The sequence below is a fragment of the Salvelinus sp. IW2-2015 genome, linkage group LG20 (genome assembly GCF_002910315.2).
Source record: "Salvelinus sp. IW2-2015 linkage group LG20, ASM291031v2, whole genome shotgun sequence".
In the NCBI taxonomy this organism is placed as follows: Eukaryota; Metazoa; Chordata; class Actinopteri; order Salmoniformes; family Salmonidae; genus Salvelinus; species Salvelinus sp. IW2-2015.
Window position 1 is genome coordinate 78487029 of NC_036860.1, and position 20874 is coordinate 78507902.

General features: G+C 40.3%; 1 protein-coding gene, 1 long non-coding RNA gene and 1 pseudogene across 2 annotated transcripts in view; 2 read left to right on the plus strand and 1 right to left on the minus strand.

Annotated features, from left to right (window-relative positions):
- Positions 1-20874, minus strand: part of LOC139029520 (uncharacterized) — a 163118-nt gene that overhangs the window by 115349 nt on the left and 26895 nt on the right. The gene's annotated exons all lie outside the window — the stretch shown is intronic.
- The window catches only part of LOC111980133 (potassium voltage-gated channel subfamily A member 1-like), a 167818-nt pseudogene that overhangs the window by 35524 nt on the left and 111420 nt on the right, over positions 1-20874 (plus strand).
- LOC111980131 (uncharacterized) overlaps positions 15976-20874 on the plus strand; it is an 11664-nt gene continuing 6765 nt past the window's right edge. Inside the window, exons 1-4 of the mRNA XM_070433711.1 lie at positions 15976-16215; positions 16372-16590; positions 16826-17164; positions 17328-17460. Coding sequence (XP_070289812.1) covers positions 16056-16215; positions 16372-16590; positions 16826-17164; positions 17328-17460 — 851 coding nt within the window. The 5' untranslated portion in view covers positions 15976-16055. The remainder of the gene's footprint in view (positions 16216-16371; positions 16591-16825; positions 17165-17327; positions 17461-20874) is intronic.

Below are 20874 nucleotides of genomic sequence, written 5' to 3' on the forward strand. Positions count from 1 at the left end.
GAAAGAGAAGAAGAGACTAGAGAGAGACCACAGGCATAGGAGGAAGATGAGAAGGAGAGAACAGCTGATAAGAGAACGACTATTGCGACATCGAAGACGATTAGCGATGCATTCACATCACAAAAGAGTTAATGGACCACTGAGCACGATGGTGCCCTGCCTAGATGTGGCTCTGTTTGTGACGTTATACGCTGTGAGCTATGTTGTTAGTGAATCGAGCAGTTGTCGCTTTTCTCAGACCGTTAAGTTACTGTGTTGCTATGTGATGAGTTTTGTTGATGAAGATTGCGTGGGTAGTGAGATGTGTAGTGTTATATTCTGCTTATAGAGAGTGACTCATTTGAAATTCATAGTGATAAAATAGAAGTGGATTAATCGACACTTCTGCTCATCTTTTCAATGCAGATTTACCATTTCCACACTATGTTTGATATATAATACCTCAGATACTTTATCTATTGTGTAGCTAAAACTGTTACTATCTATAAACTCAGGGGAGTCATCATCTCTTTTAGTATTATAATTTCTGAATATTTTCTATGGGATTTTGCCATTTAGGATATTGAGATAAGCTCAGTGCGTAACTATCCCTTTTGCCTCCTCCAAACTGACATAATGGTAGATAAATATTGATAAACAGAGCTTTTTTAATATACTCTTCTTCCTGATGTGTTTAAATGATGATTCACTTTGTAATTGCCATCAGACATTATTACTATCATATTTTAATATTTTCACATATCATTTGATCCTGTAAATCACTAATTATGCTTTTTTATATTTTTTTACACGTCATCAGTACTCGTTACATAACTCCTTAACAACTTGCTGTTTAATACATTTATTAATTTAGCTTATTATTTATATTTAACATAATACTGTATAATTGATTCACTAGTCATATATATCACTTTGTTTTTATATACTATCACATTTTCTTATCCTTTATCTAGAATCAGTGGTCTTACTGGTCCAGTCTAGTTTACAGTGTGGTTTGACCATGTCACATAACCGTAATTAAGCATCAAATGTTGTACAGCTCATAAACGATTCACAACAATATGAGAAGTATAATCAACTATATTCGACTCGCTCTGTTTCTTGTATTTCTGCTTATTTCAGCACACATGATGGTGCCATTGAATATTTAACACCATGAGTGGCGAGGCCAGCGGTTTTCCTCACTCCAGTCCTGGGACCCACCAAAAGGCGGTGTACGTCTTCTGGTTTCTAGCCCAGTGCACCTACAAGCTGATTCAAATAATACAAATTTATGAATGAGTTTATGATTAGCTCAAACACAGAGGCACGTGAGTTACTTAAGTTGTCTTATTAACCTCGGAAATATTCATTATATAGTTATATCTGTATCTATGTAAAAAATGGACCGCCTAGTTTAAACTTAAACCCTTTGTTGTCCTCCTCCAGTGAAGGGTATTCAGGCTGCCGAACACGCGCCAGTATTTATTATCACAAAAACAAATGTTTTAGGTTTAACAGTCGCCTCAAACAGCAACTCTCAAGGGTACACCATGGTGTAGCCGGAGGACAGCTACTTTTTTGTCCTCCTCTGGGTAAAATGACTTCAATACAACTAGAGGCTCAAATGGCTTTCTTCACCCCCTTCCCATAGAACTTACAAAGTAATAATGAATCAACTTCCGGACGATGTCCTCAAACCTATCAGAGCTCTTGCAGCATGAACGACATGTTGTCCAACTCCAATGAAAGTTCTGATATTTTTAATCTGTTTGAAAGCATCATAGAGATACAGCCAGCTAGCACGACTACTTATGTTGCATAACAATGCTCGTGAGTAAGCTTGACTACACATAAGAGAAAGACAATACTGAACAGTTTTGGAACAAACACATGTATTTATTTAAAAAATTAAGAGGAAGGAAGCAAGAGAGAGTGAGGAGCTCCTGCAACTCCTACTTTCCTTTTTGCTTTTTACTCTTTCACTTCCTTAGCCAGCACTAAATCAGCTAGCCTAGTTTAGTTACTCAAACAGACGTCTCAACAGAGAGGGATGGTGTGTTGTAGCTGGCTATGGCTTATCAGGCAGCACTGGATGTCTTACTTCCAAACCAATGGTAAGCTTTTTGGTTTATCATTATTGCCCGAGCGCACAGTGTGCCCCATCGTGTATATCTGCTAAACTGTAGCTGGGACTGGTACACTGTACTGGGCATGAGAGTGTACGCGTGTTCTTTACTCAACGCAATTAGTTTCCTCGGTAAGCTATATCTGACAATACGGTCTAAATATGGATAACAATGGAATGTAGGCTGTCGATGTACAGCGTTAGGCACTCACATAGGATAGAAGGTGTGGGCCTTTGGAAAAGGGTTTGTTCTCTCTGCTCACTTAGAAAGCTGATCATGTTGTGCACCTGAAGTCCACAAGTGAAGGGAAAAGGTGAGAGGAAGTATAGTGCAGAGATCGTACAATTTGTAAGTCGCCTCTGGATAAGACGTCTGCTAAAATGACTTAAATGTAAATGTAGAAGGAAATCCTACAATGGCAATGTGAGATATGCTGTTGTACGTTGTCTGCTTTAAAGTGAACTGTGTTTGAAATGTGATCAGAGTGTATTCCATCAAAAGTGGAGCCACATCCAGATGTCTGTTGAAAAAATGTTTCCATTAAATGAAAGCAAACAGAATGAAATGGGTTATAAACACACCTGAATTGGTGCCAAGAGAAACTCTTTGTTTGGAAGCTGTGGGACTATGATTACAAACATAATATCAGCTAGATATCAGCTAGATTGCAGGAGAATCGAGAGTGCTAGGTATTGTGTTGGCGTAATATCTGTTTGTCTCTCTCTCTCGGCTCTGAGGAACTATTACGAAGGATGGCCTCCCATCAAATGGTGACCATGAGTGTTTTCTTCTGGAGACCACCGCTTGTTTCTATGGTGAACAAAGTGTCGCTTCAAAACACAAGCCTGACCAGGAAGGAAAGAAGACAGGAAAACCATGGGCACCCTGACCACGCGACGCAGTGACTGGACTAAGTGGGAGAGGGAGGGAGAATGATGAAGAATCGAAGGAAGAGGAATGAGGACTGTGTCCCTACTTTAAAAGGAACAAGGATGCTCTGGGGTTGTGTCACCGCACTTGCAAGTACCTCTGGGACAGCCATCAGAATCCAGGACAGTAACACTAAGGAGCAGTATAGGAATTGAGTGTGTGAAAGTGTCAATAAAGTGGAAGAGAAGTCCTCCTCTATTTCCTCTCCCCCTCTCCCTCGGCCTGAGCTGTGAAACATGGAAATGACAATCTATCATCTAGACAACCTTGAGGGAATCTTTGCCCAGTGAACCTCCTCTGTGATGACCATGTTGTAGACAACTAAGGGGCTGACAATCTGTTGTTTATCATGTGTTTTAACTGTGTTATATGTATTTATGGTCCATGTGACTGACATGTTCGAGATGAAGAGTGTGACCCCTGGTGATGTCGCTGTGAGACTCACTGCCAGCCTGATGCCAAGTAGTGGTGCTTAGTATTGCACCAACCTATCGACTGGGGATAAATAGACGAGTGTCTATTTGTTTGTGAATTGTATTACAAATTGAATATTATGCGGGCATGTTCCCAGCAAGAACTATATTGGCACATCACCTGCCTGCTCACAAAACATTAGTCCTTTCTCCTTTTTTTACCTAAAGTGGTAACTACTAGTAAATTCAAAATCAAGATAGCTAAATATCCATTCGTATGACCACCTTAAAACAATTCATTGCCAGCTTAGTAGAGGTTCAGAAACCTAGTTGTCAGAGGGAGCAATGTCCAGTACCTAAGACACACAAAATCAAATCAAAAGTAGATATTTCACCATGCGCCGAATACCAAAAAGTGTAGACTCTACTGGGAGTGGAAAATAGTTACTGACAAGGCCCCCTTAACTAACGACATTGGCCAGGTTGTACTTTTTGTAAGTTATAATGGTTTCATTTTTATAAAGAATCGCTGTCAAAAAAACAGATCAAGACAATAAACATAACAATAACGAGCAGCAATAAACAAATTAATGACAGGATTCATTGCTTTTACAAAACACGCATCAGTCAGACACATATGGGACGAGGCAATAATCCCAAGATCGAGACAGACAGAGCTTACCGTTATATTGGCATGTCAGGGTTTCACTTGGTCCGTTGTCGGTGAAGAATCAGTGAGCTGAACACATTCTCTTTCACACGAAGAACACACTGGAAACGTCAGAGCAGCTTTGCCTTGGCCTTGTCCGATATGCTACTGACAGCTCACTTGGTCTGGTTGGTGTTTTATGCTAGCTATGTTGATAGATAACATGTTAGCTTAACTAACTTGCTCTAAGCTAACTATGGGGTCTTGCTCGTAAATTCGGCAGCATCATCGTAATTGTTCGACAGATCAAGTTCCATTCAGAGTAAGGCGTCGTATGGATTGCCGCCCAAGATACTTTGTTTAGGTGACCGCGAATAACGCAGCTACATGAGCTACAAGCTAGGAACTGAGATCCAACTATTCCCGGTCAAGTCAAACGCCAGTCTCACATATGTCCAAAATGAAACAACATTTTTTATGGGGTCGGGCCTGGTTTATTCTATACTGTATTTTTACATTTTCTACCTTCTATAGTTGTAAATATTTTCATTGGAGCGCTACGTAGCGCTGACATATGAAGGAGTCTGCGTCAGTAATGGTGTGAAAGATGTCGATGTAGCGGAGAAAGCTCCTAGTCTAGACACAACTGGTACCAAGATACTCCCCTTATCATCTGTTCTGGAACCTTCAGTAACGCAGCTATGAGGAGTGGATAGGGAATGGGTCACATTGTTGTCCTCTTGTAAACATCCTTGGCCCAATACTCAAATAAAGAAATGTAACTACAGATATGGTGACTTTTGACCATTTTCTATTTAGATACAGTATCATTCCCTTATAGTCGACAGCCGTTCATGCCATGTTACATTGACACTGGACTAGACTACTCTTTTAAAACGTGTCACCACCAGAAACTCAACACCTCTAGACTATCCCTGCTTCTACTAATACTTACAGTAGAACTAACTTCTTGTTTCTACACACATGACAGTACGTTGACCACTGATCTCAAGGACGCTCACCCCTTCACTTCACTCTGTAAGATACACTTCCTTGCACCCGATATCTGTAATATAGTCTTTTAGTTTTGATCGTTTTTAGGGCAACACTACATGACGTTCCTGTATCTTTTGTACTTGTTGGTTTATTTTGAACTGTGTTTTTTGGTTGTTACACGTGTTCGAGGTGCCTGTATTCTATAAAAGTGTCCAGGACTCCGGTCCGTATAAATTATGATCTAAAACGCGCTTAAACTGATCCAATCAGCTCTCCTAACTCTGATACACTTTCTGTGAAATATGGCTAGGGAGCTGTGTGTGGTTATCCAGTATAGTTACCCGGCAGATCTCCATTCATGAGGGTGCCATGTTCGACTTGTCTAAAGTATAATACAGAGGCAACTTAAAACTGTGGTGTGTGTGTGGTGTGTGTGTTGTGTGTGTGGTGTGTGTGTGTGTGTGTGTGTGTGTAGTGTGTGTGTGTGTGGTGTGTGGTGTGTGTGCGTGTGTGCGCCGTGTGGCACGTGCGCGTGTGTATACATGTTACTTTCCGACATATATATCTGATTGTGTAGATATACAGTCCACGACCAAGAAATCATTGCACCCTTGAGAAATACGGAGCTACTATTGTATGCTATCAAAAGAACTGGGAAGTAACAATTTGTACATGTTGCTTCAACATGAAGACTTCTAGCATGCTAATTTTAAGAGCTCTCAGAGAGACAAGGTGACAGTAACGAGCTACGAGTGATTGAGTTGATGCTTCGTAAATAGAGCTTTAGGAGTAGTTTTAACAAAGCACGAACGAGAGTGATGGTGTGCTTGTGGTCTAGGAGTTGTATTCAACATGAGACACAAGTGATGGTGGGCGTTTGTGCTTTAGGAGCCGTCGTTAGTATTAAGCATGTAGCCACTAGTGATGGTGGAGTCTGTGTTTAGGAAGTAGTATTAACATGAATCACAGTGGATGGTGGGTTGTGTGAAGGATGTGAGAACAGTGCAAGACAGCAAGTGTATGGTGGGTTGTGTTTAGCCTGAGTTAGTATTAACATGAGACACAGTGTGGTGTGGTTGTGTGTTTAGGAATGTTATTAACATGGAGAACTACCATGTGATGTGATGTGTTGTGTTTAGGAGTTGTATAACATGAGACACAGCACGCGGTGCGATTGTGTTTAGGAGTAGCTATTAACACATGAGCCACAGTGATGGTTGGGGTTGTGTTTAGGAGTAGTATTAACATGAGACCACAAAGTGATGGTGGGTTGTTCTTTAGGAATATGTATTAACATGAGACCGAGGTGATTGGTGGGTTTGATTTAGGATAGTAATTAACAAGAGACACAGTGATGTGGGTTGTGTTTAGGAGATATTACAATGAGATGTGTGATCGGTCTGGGTTGTGTTTAGGAAGTAGTAATTACCAATGAAGACACAGTGATGTTGGGTGTGTGTTTGAGGAGTAATATTATAGCAGAGACACAGTGGGCGATGGTGGGGTTGTGTAATAGGAGTAGTTAATTAACATGAGACACAGGGTATGGTGGGTTGGTATAGGAGTAGTACTGTTTAACAATGAGACCACGAGTGTTGGTGGGTTTTGTGTTTAGGAGTAGTACTTACCATGAGACAACCAGTGCGCGATGGGGGTTGTGTTTAGCGAGTAGTATTAACATTAGTACACCAAGTGATCGGTGGGTTGTGTTTAAGGAGTAGTATTAACATGAGACACAGCTGTATGTGTTGGTGTATAAGGAGTAGTATTCAACATGAGACACAGTGATGGTGGGTTGTCGTTTAGGAGTAGTATATAACATGAAGACCACAGTGATGGTGGTTGTGTTGAGGAGTAAGTATTAAACATGAGACACAAGTGATTGTTGGGCTTGTGTTTAGGAAATAGTATAAACAAGACACAGTGATGGTGGGTTGTGGTTTAAGGAGTAGTATTAAATGAGACACAGTGAATCGGTGGGTTTGTGTTTAGGAGTAGTAACTTAATATGAGAATTGTGATGGTTGGGTTGTGTTTAGGAGTAAGTACTTACCAATGCAGACACCAGTGACTGGGTTTGTGTTTTAGGACGTAGTTATTTAACATGCGAGACACACGTGATGGTGGGTTGTGTATAGAAGTCAGTATAACATGAGACACAGGTATGGTGGGTTTGTTTTACAGGAGTAGTATTAACCAATTGAGACCAGTGTTGGTGGGGTTGTTGTTTAGCGAGTAGTAATTAACCAATGAGACACAGTGGATGGTGGGCTTGTGTTTAGGAAGTAGTATTAACATTAGACAACAGTGATGGTGGTTGTGTTTAGGAGTAGTATTCAACATGAGAAACTCACAGTGATGGTGGGTTGTGTTTAGGAGTAGTATTAAAAATGAGACACAGTGATGGTGGGTTGTGTTTAAAGTAGTATTTACACATATGAAGACACAGTGAATGGTGGGTTGTGTTTACGGAGGTAGTATTAACATGAGACACAGTGATGGTGGGGTTGGTGTATAGGAAGTAGTATTAACAAGAGACTTAGTGATGGGTGGGTTGTGTTTAGGAGTAGTATACGCATGAGACACCAGTTGATGCTGGGTTGTGTTGGAGTAGTTTAAACAAAATGAGACATCACGTGATGTGGGTTGTGTATAGGAGTACTATATAACATGAGACACCAGGTTATAACGTGGGTGTTTATAGGAGTAGTATCTAACATGAGACACCAGTGTTTGCGTGGTGTGTTTAGGCGTATATTCAACATGAGAACCAGTGATGGAGTGGGTTGTGTTTAGGAGTAGTATTAAACATTAGACACAGTGAGGTGGGTTGTGTTTAGGAAGTAAGTTTATTAACATGAGACACAGTTGATGGGTGGGTTTGTGGTTTAGGAGTAGTATTAACATGAAGACAGCAAGTGGATGGTGGGTTGTGTTTAAAAGTAGTATTAACATGAAGAACAGGCGGAATGGTGGGGTTGTGTTTAGGCGAGTAGTATTCAACGAGGAGACACAGTGAATGGTGGGTTGTGTTAGGAGCCATATTAACTATAGAACAACAGTGATGGGTGGGGTTGTGTTTTAGGAGTAGTTATAACAAATGAGACCACAGTGATGGGGGTCTGTGTTTAATAAGTAGTGATTAATGAGAACAGTGATGAGTGGGTTTGTAGTTTAGGAGTAGTATAACATGGACACAACAGTGATGGTGGGTTGTGTATTAGAGTAGTAATTAACATGAGACGTGCACTGGTTGGGCTTGTGTTTGGAGTAGTATTAACATTAGACACAGTGATGGTAGGGATTCGTGGTTAGAGAGCAGTATCAACATGAGAATCAGTGATGGTGGGTCGCATTGGCTGTTTAGGACTAGTATTAACATTAGACACAGCGATGGTGGGTTGTGTTTAGGAAGTAGGCTATTAACAAGGAGACACAGTGATGGTGGGTTGTTGCGTTGTAGGGACTAGTATCTAACATGAGACACAGTTGATGGTGGGTTTGTGTTAAAACGTAGTATTAACATGACGAACACAGTGGATGGTGGGTCTTGTGTTTTAGGAGTAGTAAATTCAACATGAAAGACACAAGTGAATGGTGGGTTTTGTGTATAGAGTAGTATTAACAAGAGACTTTAGTGAGGTGGGTAACGTTGGTTAGGAGTAATATTAAACATGAGACTTAGTGATGGTGGGTTTGTGTTTATGAGTAGTATCTAACATGAGAAACAGTGACGGTGTGTTGGTGTTTGTTTTTTAGAGAGTAGTATTAACAATGAGACACAGTGGATGGTGGGTTCTTTGTTTAGGAAGTAAAGTATTAACATGAAGACACAGTGATGGTGCGGTTTCTGTTTAGGAGTAGCTATTCACATAGACACAGTGGACGGTGGGTTTTGTGTTTAAAAAGTAGTATTCAACATGAGAACACCGTGATGGTGGTTGTGTTTAGGAGTAGTAATTAACATGAGACACAGTGATTGGTGGGCTTGTGTATAGGATAGTTTAACAAAGAAACCTAGTTGATGGCGTGGGTAGTGTTTTTTACGGAGTAAGTACTTAACAGATTGAGACTGAGTTGCATTGTCGAGTGGGGTTTGTGTTATTATGGAAAGTAGTTTCAACATGAGACAGTGATGGTCGTGATTTTGTTTGTTTTTTCCAGGAGTAGTATTAACTGAGGCACAGGGAGAATGTGGGTCGTGTTTAGGAGTAGTATTAACATGAGACACCACGTGATGGTGGGTTTCGTTTAGGAGTAGTACTTCAAATAGAAATTGTGATGGTGGGGTATTGATGTTTTAAAGGAGTAAAGTATTTGCCATCGAGACAACAGTGATGGTGGTTTTGTGTTTAGAGAGTAGTAATTAGCATGAGACACAATGATGGTGGGTTTGTGTGATAGAGTAAGTATGTAACATCACTACACAGTGATGTGTGGGTTGTGTTATAAGGCGAGTAGTTATTAACATGAGTCACAGTGATGAGTGGGGTGTTGTATTAGGAGTGAGTATAGAACTGGACACAGTGAAGGTGGGGTTTGTGTTTTAAGGAGTAAGTATTATAGCATGAGACACATTGTGAATGGTGGGGATTGGTGTTTAGGAGTAGTATTAAACATGAGACACAGTGAGGGTGGTTAGTGTTTAGGAGTAGTTAGAACATAGACACAGTGATGGTGGTTGTTGTTTAGGAGTAGTTATTAACATGAGAACAGTGGATTGTGGGTTTGTGTTAGGAATAGTATAACAGAGACAACAGTGATGGTGGGATGTGTTTAGGAGTAGTATTAATCATGAGAATTGTGATGGTGGGTTGTGTTTAGGAGTAAGGTATTAACACGAGACACACCCAGTGATGCTGGGTTTGTGTTTTAGGAGTAGTTTAAATGGAGACCTGAATGTGGGTTTGTGTATAGGAGTAGTATTAACATGAGACACACGGTATGGTGGGTTTGTTTATAGAATATATTAAAAACATGAGACACAGTGTTTGGTGGTTTGTGTTTAGCGAGTTAGTAATTAACATGAGACACAGTGATGGTGGGTTGTGTTTAGGAAGAGTATAAACATTAGACAACAGTGATGGTGGTTGTGTTATAAGGAGTAGTAAATCAAAACATGAGACACAGTGATGGTGGGTTGTGTTTAGGAGTAGTATTTAACATTAGAGACACAGTGATGGTGGGTTGTGTTTAAAAGTAGTATTAACATGGAGACACAGCTGATGGTGGGTCTGTGTTTAGGAGTATGTATTAACATTGAGACACAGTATGGTGGGTTGTTGTAATAAGGAGTAGTAAATTAACACAAGAAGACTATAGTGGATGGTGGGTATGTGTTTAGGAGTACGTATTACCAAGAGACAAGTGATGCTGTTGGTTTTAGGAGTAGTTTAACATGAGACACAGTGATGGTGGGTTGTGTATAGGAGTAGTAATTAAACATGAGACACAGGTATGGTGGGTTGTTTATAGGAAATAGTATTAACATGCAGACACAGTGTATGGTGGAAATTGTGTTGTAGGGAGATAGTATTAACAATGAGCAGCAGTGATGTGGGTTGTGTTTAGGAAGTAGTAATTAAACATAGAACACAGTGATGGTGGGTTTGTGTTTAGGAGTATATTTAACATGAGACACAGTGATGGTGGGTTGTGTTTTAGGAAGTAGCACTTACCAAAACATGAGAACACATGTGATGGGTGGTTGTGTTTAAAGAGAGAGTTCTACTTAAAATGAGACATCAGTGATGGTGCGTATGTGCATTTAGGAGCTAGTAATTAATGGAAGTACAAAAGTGATGGTAGGGTATGTGTATAGGAGTAGCTCTTTAACAAGCAGACTTAGTGATGCGGGTTATAGTGTTTGGAGTATATTAACGATGAGACGTAGTGATGGTGAGGGTTGTGTTTATGAGTAGTATCAACACATAGAGACAGTAGATGGTGTGTTGTGTTTGTTCTAAGGTAGTAGTGATTAACATGAGACACAGTGACTGGTGGGTTGTGTTTAGGAAGTAGTATTAACATGAGAGCACAAGTGTGGTGGGGTTTTGTTTAAGGAGTAGTATTAACATGAGAATTGTGATGGTGGGTTGTATGTTTAGGAGTAGTATTCAACATGAGACAATGATGGTGAGGTTTGTATAGGAAGTAGTATTACATTGAGACACAGTGATGGTGGGTTTGTGTTTTAGGAGTAGTAATCTAACATGAGTCACAGTGATGTGGGCGTGTGTTTAGGAGTAAGTATAAACCCTGAGACACAGTGATGGTGGATTGTGTTTTAGGAGTAGTATTAACACTGAGACACAGTGGGATGGTGGGCTTGTGGTTTAGGAGTAAGTATTAACCATGAGAGCACAGTGATGGTGGGTTGTGGATTTAGCGAGTAGTTATTAACGAATGAGAAACAGTTGATAGGTGGGATTGTTTTAAAAGAGTATTTAACTTGAGACACAGTGCATGGTGGGGCTGTGGCTTTTAGGAGTAGTTTCAAACATGAGTCAACAGTGATGGTGGGAGTTTGTGTATTAGGAGTAGTATTAACAAGTAGACCTAGATGAATGGTGGAATGTGTTTAGGAGTAGTATTACATGAGACAACAGTGATGCTGGGTTGTGTATTTAAGCGAGAATAAGTAACAATGAGACACAGTGCACTGGTGGGTTGGGGTATGTATAGGAGTAAGTATTCAACATGAGACACAGGTATGAGTGGGTTTTGTTTAGGAAGTAGTATTAACATGGACACAAGTGTTGGGTGGGTTGTGTATTAGGAGTAGTATTAACATGAGACACAAGTGATGGTGGGTTGTTGTTTAAGGCAGTAGTATTAAATTAGACAACAGTGGATGGTGGGTTGTTTGTTTAGGAGTAGTATCTCAACATGAGACACAGTGATTGTGGGTTGTGTTTAGGAAGTAAGTATTAACATGAAGAACACAGTGATGGTGGGTTGTGTTTAAAAGTAGTATTTAACATGAGACAACAAGTGAGGTGGTTGTGTTTAAGAGGAGTAGTAAATTAACATGAGACACAGTGAATGTGGTTGTGTATAGGAGTAGTATTATACAAGAGACTTAGGATGGTGGGTTGTGTTTAGGCAGTAGTGATTAACATGAGATAGTGATGGTGGGTGGTTATAGTAGTAATTAACATGAGAACAGTGATGGTGTGGTTTGTGTTGTTTTTAGGAGTAGTTTAACATGAGACACAAGTGATGGTGGGTGTGTTTAAGGAGAGTAATAACAGAGACACCGTGATGGTGGGTTTTGTTAGGAGTATATTAACATGAAGAAATATGTGATGGGTGGGTTTGTGTTTAGGAGTAGTAATTGCCATGGACACAGTGATGGTGGGTGTGTTTAGGAGTAGTAATTAACAATGAGACATAATGATGGTGGGTTTGTATAGGAAGTACCACGTATATAACATGAACACAGTGGCATAGGTGGTTGTGTTTAGAGTAGTATTAAACATAAGACACAGTGATGGTGGGTTTTGTGTTTAGGAGTAGTATTAAACATGAGACACAGTGATGGTGGGTTTTCTTTGTTTTTTTGTTTTTTTTGGAGTAGTATTAACATGAGACACCGTGATGGTTTGGGTTCGTGTTTTAGGAGTAGTATTAACATGAGACAGTGATGGCAGGTTTTGTGTTTAGAGAGTAGTATTAACATGAAGACACAGTAGATGGTGGGTTGTGTTTTTAGGAGTAGTATTTAACATGAGACACAGTGATGGAGGGTTGTGTTTCAGGAGTAGTAATTAACATGAAAAATTGTGATGTGGGTTGTGTTTTAAGGAGTAGTATTAACATGAGAACACAGTGATAGGTGGGTTTGTGGTTTAGGGAGTAGGAAATTAAACATGAAGTCACAGTGAATGGTTGGGGTGTGTTTAGGAGTAGTAATAAACCTTGAGACAACAGTGATGGTGGGTTGTTGTTTAGGAGTAGTATTAACATGAGAACAGTGATGGTGGTTGGGTGTTTAGGAGTAGTATTAACATGAGACACAAGTCGATGGTGGGGTTGTGTTTAAGGATAGTATTAAATGAAACAGTGGATTGGGTGGGGTTGTGTTTCAGGAAAGTATGTATAACATGAGACACCATGATGGTGGGTTGTGTTAAAAATCCTACGACAGTCTAGAGAGTAACACCGACAGATCGCTTAACCACTTTACAACTAAGCACGCTGAAAATAAAGCAAGCCTTCTAGCAGAGTTTGCACACACTGTGCACCAAACCAACAGCCTCAACACAGGAGACAGAAGAGCTTTAATTTCCTCCTTCCTGACTGCTTGATGTGCTCTTAAAGTGGCAGTGCAACGGTGAAAGCTGAGTGTGCAAGAATTTCATCACAAGATTAGCACCTATATGGATAACCAAGGCTACATTACCACTTTATATATGGATAACAGGCTACATAGACTATCGGATAGCAATTAACTTATAGGATAACAGGCTACAATAGGACTATATAGTAAACAGGCATAAGCCCACAGTGCTACACTATCACTTGTATATATGGATAACAGGCTACATTGACTACTATAATGTAGATAATCAGGCTACAATTAGACTATCATAATGGATAACAGCCTTACATTAGACCTATATATAGTGAATAACAGGCCTACATTAGACTATATATGATAAACAGCTACATTAGACTATATATGGCATATAACACGCTACAATTAGACTATACATGATAACAGGCTACAGTTAGACTATATATGGATAACGGCCCATTAGACTATACTATGTGATACAGGCCTACATTTAACTATATAATGGAAAAACAGGCTATTAGACTATATAATGGAATAAACATGGCACATTTAAGACTATTATATGGATAACAGGCTACATTAGGACTAGTAATATGGATAACAGGCTACTTAGACTATATAATGTGATAACAGGGCACATTACATATAGTACTACTAACATTAGTATCTAACAACAGGGCATCATTGAGGACTAATCAACATCATGATAAAAACAGCGCTACATTAGACTGTCATATATAGGAATAAAACAGGCTACTCATTTAGCAATATATGGAACAGTATTATATATTAGATAACAGGCTAACCATTACTAGATACTATTATGGTATACAGGCTAAAATTAGAACTATTATATAGGATAACAGCTAGCATTTATCGACTATATATGAGGCGAGTAATCAAGGCATACATTAGACTATATGATATAGTGGCAATAATTAAGTGCTAAACGAAAAAGGCAACTTAGAATAATATCATTACAGCGTACTTAAACTACAATATGGAAAAGAGGCTACATTTCGACCTAATACAGTATATGGACAGCAGCAGTCAATACAGCAAGCGTCTATGGTGATGTGATACTGAATTCCTCTGCTAACTTAATACTACTACAAAGTACTGTACACAAGGGTCAACAGTGTAACATAATATGATATGGCATGTTGTACTACTACAGACAATTCATTGTGAAGTGGGCTGCTCATTTAACAGGCTATGGATGATGTCAAGGTGTCCGTATTTGTGGTGTGTGTGTTTGGCTGTGTGTGTGTGAGAGTCACTTGCTGTTTTAATCTTCCACAGCTTGGGGATGGAGCATACAATTAACCTGTGAATCAGTCTTTAAGGCTGGCTTTACAGCTGGGTGGACCGCTAGAGCAATTTGACCATTTAATCCTCCTAGATTGTGGGTTCTGCAGATAAAACAGCTTCACACAATCGATGTAGAAATATGTGTTTAACAGTTCTACACATCTGTTCAACTAGTGATTTGTGTTGTTGTTGATGATGGATGATGACTATTGTATATATTAGGAATTTGTCTAATTCTGATACCATGTGGATGTCTAACTGTGTTTTCAGTAGGAGTACTGGCTCAGGATGGCTGCTGAGTGTGACTTACACCACTCAGAGTATCTGTCTTAGGGGTCAACAGTGACACTTCCTGCTCTTACACATATCCCAGTGTATACAGTCAATAAACCTTACTGGTTCACTAATGGGGGACTGGTGTAGAACCTAAAAGATCTAGTCAGGACCCAGAGTATGCAGGTCGTCTGGAGTATCATGGGGTAAGAAGAAAGACTGCACCTGAAAATCACAGACCTGAGAGAGAGAGACTCAGCTACTACTGGTTCAGATTATAACAGATCAGGAAGGAGGAAATTTTCTGGAAGTCCTGGAGTCTCTGTCTGTCCCAGGTACAGTAACATTCAATATAGTTAAACTGTTGAATTCCATTTAGTTCAGGATAAATGCTTGGTTTGTATGTATGTCTGTATAACATAGGATTTCCTCCATCTTTGTATTTAGAGTGATAAGTCAGTGATAAAGGGATTTACAGTGATATTGTTTATTCTCCAGGTCTTTCAGGTGAAGGTGACGGTGGACGTCAGGATATCAGGATAAGACACTGACCTGTATCACCACCTGTACTCTGACTGACAACCCCACCTACATCTGGTACAAGAACGGACAACATCTAGATGAGAGCACCTCCCCCCAGTACAAAAGCTCAGTCTCCAGCAACTTTGAAGACAGCTACTCCTGTGCTGTAAAAGGCCATGAGGATCTCCGCTCTCCTGCAGTGTGTGAGTGTGAATCTAATATGGAATCTAATACAGCATGTATACAGAATGTTTGTACTACGTCCTTTTGGTCTCACTGTGTAATTCGATAGGGCTTGGCTTTTATGAAAATAACTGAAAATACTGTATAATGTACTTATGTGATTCCATTATGTTTTAGGTGTCCAGGGTCAGAGCTGCTACAGAGTGACTTACACCAAGAGGACAATCTGTGCCTGGAAGGGGTCATCAGTGAACATATCCTGTACTTATTTCAGTCTTTATAACATCACATCATCACTCTGGTTTAGTCCTAAACAGAGTGCCAGCTGGCGGGATGAGTTGATCCCTGAGAACCTAACCTCAGACCCAGGATATGCAGGTCGTGTGGAGTATGTTGGAGAGAAGGAGAGAGCGCTCCACCCTGAGAATCACAGATCTGAGAGAGGAGGACTCTGCTGAGTACAAGTTCATATTCACCACACAGACCTCAAGATGGGGATACAGTTTCCCTGGAACATCTCTGACTGTCACAGGTAACACTGGATCATGTTTATACATACAGGATCATATTTATACATACAGGATCATGTTTATACATACATTTCTATTTGATGTTTAATTATCTATTTTTTTAAATCCATAATACACTATTGGTTTAATTATGTTATTGTCATTGACTCTGTATTCAGACCTGCAGGTGAAGGTGACTCCTGCCACAGAGGCAGGGAAGAGGACACTGACCTKTAGCACCACCTGTACTCTGACTGACAACCCCACCTACATCTGGTACAAGAACGGACACAAAGTAAAGGAGGACACTTCCAGCCTGTACTCAGACTCCTTTAGTGATGCAGACAGTTACTCCTGTGCTGTAAAAGGCCATGAGGATCTCCACTCTCCTGCAGTGTGTAAGTGTGGACTTTTACATACAACATTTGTTTCAGGTTGTCAGACAATCATTATTTAATTTGCTGTGAATGTGACGTCCACTTCTGCTTTAGTTGCGTATTAATTTTATTAATTCCCCCTTTTGTTTTGGTTACATTTTAGGTTTTCTTGCTGAGGAACGTAACAGCATAAGTGTATACAGTAGATATTGTAATTAAGAACTTTATAAAGGTGTTATATTGTATTGTATTTCAGGTCAGAACTGTTGGAGTGTGACTTACACCCATCAGAAGATCTGTGCTTTAAAGGGGTCAACAGTGAACATATCCTGCTCTTACACATATCCCAGAAGTTATACAGTCAAAATAACCTTCTGGTTCACTAAATGGGGGACTGGTGTAGAACCTAAAGATCTAGKTCAGGWCCCAGAGTATGCAGGTCGTCTGGAGTATCATGGGGTTAAGAAGAAAGACTGYACCCTGAAAATCACAGACCTGAGAGAGAGAGACTCAGCTACATACAGGTTCAGATTATTAACAGATCAGGAAGGAGGGAAATATTCTGGAAGTCCTGGAGTCTCTCTGTCTGTCACAGGTACAGTTACATTCAATATAGTTAAACTGTTGAATTCCATTTAGTTCAGGATAAATGTCTTGGTTTGTATGTATGTCTGTATAACATAGGATTTCCTACATCTTTGTATTAGAGTGATAAGTCAGTGATAAAGGGATTTACAGTGATATTGTTTATTCTCCAGGTCTTCAGGTGAAGGTGACTGGTGGACATCAGGATAAGACACTGACCTGTATCACCACCTGTACTCTGACTGACAACCCCACCTACATCTGGTACAAGAACGGACAGTGCTTCACTTCACGTCCAAGATCTGGGTAAAATTTAAATGGATGTTCTGCTTCAGTCCAGGTTCTTCAGTCTTCTCGTTCAGTCCAGGATCTGTAATGGTTCTCTTTCCAGTTCCAGGTTCTGTGGTGCTTCCTCTTCAGGTCACAGGTTCTGTGGTGTTCTCTTCACGTCCAGAGATCTGTGATGGTTCTTCTTCAGTCCAGATCCTGTGGTGCTTACTCATTCAGTCCAGATCTTGGATGGTCTCATTCAGTGCCAGGTTCTTGGATGCTTCTCTTCAGTCCAGGATCTGTATGGTTCTCTCAGTCCAGTTTCTGTGGTGCTTCTCTTCAGTCCAGGTTCTTGGTGCTTCTCTTCCAGCCAGGATCTGTTGATGGTTTCTCTTCAGTCCAGGATCGTGTGATGGTTCTCTTTCAGTCCAGGTTCTGTGATGGTTCTCTTCAGGTCCAGATTCTGTGGTGCTTCTCTTCAGTCCAGATCTGTTGCATGGTTCTCTTCAGTCAGGATCATGTGATGTTCTTCTTCAGATCCAGGTTCTGTGGTGCCTTCTCTTCAGTCCAGGATCTGTCTGATTCTCTTCAGTGGAGATTTCCCCTCACATTCTGAAAGAAGACATACTTGAAGTAGCACTCCCACTAAACATTTTATACGCACAACACACAACAAGCACGCACGCACAGCCCGCACGCACGCACGCACGCCACGCACGCACGCACGCACACTTACTGCCAGGCCGTTGTGGGTCAATTAATACTTGTGAACCTGTCTTCATGTCAGAGGTTGTACGTATCACTTTAGATCAGGATGGACACTCTGTGGCCAGAAAGAGAGAGGAGAGAGGAAAGAGACAGAGAGAGAGAAAAAGTGAGAAGGAGTGGGAGACAAGGGAGAAGGAAAAGGGAGGAAGATGAGAGGGAGAGAACGATATAAGGAAGAGAGAGAGTGGAGAGAAGGAGAGAGAGAGGGTGAGAGAAAAGAGAGAGAGAGAAATGCATGAGTCACTATCTATAGATTGTATTGCTTATCTTTTTATGGGATTGGCCAATTCCAGATTTTATAACATTATAACGTTCTGCTTGTCTTAGTGACATTGCAATGCATTAAATATAATAATGAGTAATTGCAGAGTAAAAGAAAGATTGGAAACAGAAATCACTAAAAAATAATGATGACATGTGGTAATGCACATTCAGGGAAATGGATGAGTCAGGACGGTGGAGAACGGACCAAGGCGCAGCGTGATTGCATTCCACATCTTGTATTGGTAGTGAAACTTAAAATAAACACAAGAAACAAACAACGACGTGCAGTACTGAGCGTGCAAATGCACTCACTGCTCAAAAACAATATCCCACAAAGCAGGTGAGTAGGAAAGGGCTTCCTAATATGATCCCGCAGATTAGAGGCAACGATTACGCAGCTGCCTCTAGATTCGGGAAACCATACAAACCAAGGCACATAGAAAAATAATGACTAGACACCCCCCCAGGTCACGCTCTGACCTAAAACACCATAACAACCGAGGGGCTCTCTTTGATGGTCAGGGACGTGACAGGATGTTACACACTAAAAATAGTAGTGACTAGATATAATTTATTGTGGAAAACCAGACCATGCTAAATCAAGTATCAACTGCATCAGGTATATCCAAACTGTCTGAAAACCTCCAATGTACTTACATGTGACAGTGAGAGTCTCTTCAGCAGGAGGGGAGATCGCTCATCGGCCTTCTCAGGCACAGGAGTAATCTGCCTGTATCCTCACTGGCTGACTGAGAAAAGGCTATAACAGGAGGTGTTGCTGTTCTGTATAGGCGTCCAGTCGTGTATACCCAACTGTAGGCTGATGGGGTCCAGTGTACATTTGGTTCTACATGTTCAGTGTGACATTCTCCCCTCTGACACAGATTAGGAATCCGATCCTCAAACACAAACATCTAGGAGTAAACGAAAACAAATTCATTATTCTCCTCCCTATATATGTCATTTTATGTGAAAATGATTAATATTCGTTTTTTCCCGGTTACATAACACTACAGTGTCTGTATGACTGCCCTTTTAATAAAGGTAATTTAAGTCATTAATTTGATATATTTAGACTGGACAGTCAACTCTGTAAAATTTCCACTGTTTTCCAGGAATTCCTGGGTTCCATAGAATAAATAAAAACCGATTTAAAAAACACAACATTCTCATGAGCATACATAACAAAACAACACTCACATTACAGCTATCTAGATATGTGTCATAGATGTGAGATGAGTGACAATTACCTGTGACAGTCAGGGAGACACGTGAGCCAGAAAACTTTCTCCAGATGTTATGATCTGTAAACTTACCCATGCGAGGATCTCCTCTCTCAGGTCTGTGATTTCAGGGTCAGTCTTTCCTTCTTAATCCCCATGATACTCCATGACGCCTGCATACTCTGGGTCCTGAACTAGATCTCTTAGCTCTCCAGTCCCCATTTAGTGTAACCAGAAGTTTTTTGACTGATAACTTCTGGGATATGTGTAAGAGCAGGATATGTTCACTGTTTGACCCCTTATAAGGCACAGATCTTCTGATGGGTGTAAGTCACACTCCAACAGTTCTGACCTGAAAATACAATACAATATAACACCTTTATAAAGTTCTTAATTACAATATCTACTGTATACACTTATGCTGTTACGTTCCTCAGCAAGGAAAACCTAAAATGTACCAAACAAAAGGGGGAATTAATAAAATAGCACGTGCAAAACTAAAATCAGAATGGGTGGAAAGATCCTCAGCTGTCCAGAAGATAATTTGATTCCTGATCAACCAAACAACGGAACCAAAAAGACATTGGCGCCACAAGATTGCCCAAGAAGAGGCAAACAAAATAAAAACGTCCCACATGCCGCAGCAGTGTAACAACAATACTGACTAACGATGATGCCAATCAGGGCACCCCCACCTCCAAATATAAATGAAAAAAAATCATCAACAAGTTTAAATCAAATTGCTGTGAAAGTAACCAGGAAGTGACCCTATCCCCTCAGCTTGTAGGTTTTTAAACTTTGGTGAAAATTCATGGGTCTCAGTAGCTTCAAAAAAAAGTAGTGCCATCCAAAACGTAATGAAAGGTATCTGGATTAGAAGTAAATTCATCCATTGACTGCATTTTCATGAATTTGATTAAATCTTGAAAGCTCGTTCAACACTGCGAGGCCAAAAGCATTACGCTTACTAAACAGCAGAAGTGGACGTCTCACATTCAACAGCAAAGTTAAATTAATGATTGTCTGACAACCTGAAAACAAATTTAATATGCTTTTAAAAAGTCCACCACTCTACACAGCTGCAGGAGAGTGAGATCCTCATGGTTTTTACAGCACAGGAGTAACTGTCTGCATCACTAAAGTAGTCTGGGTACAGGCTTGAAGTGCCTATTTAACTTGTTGTATGTTCCGGGTC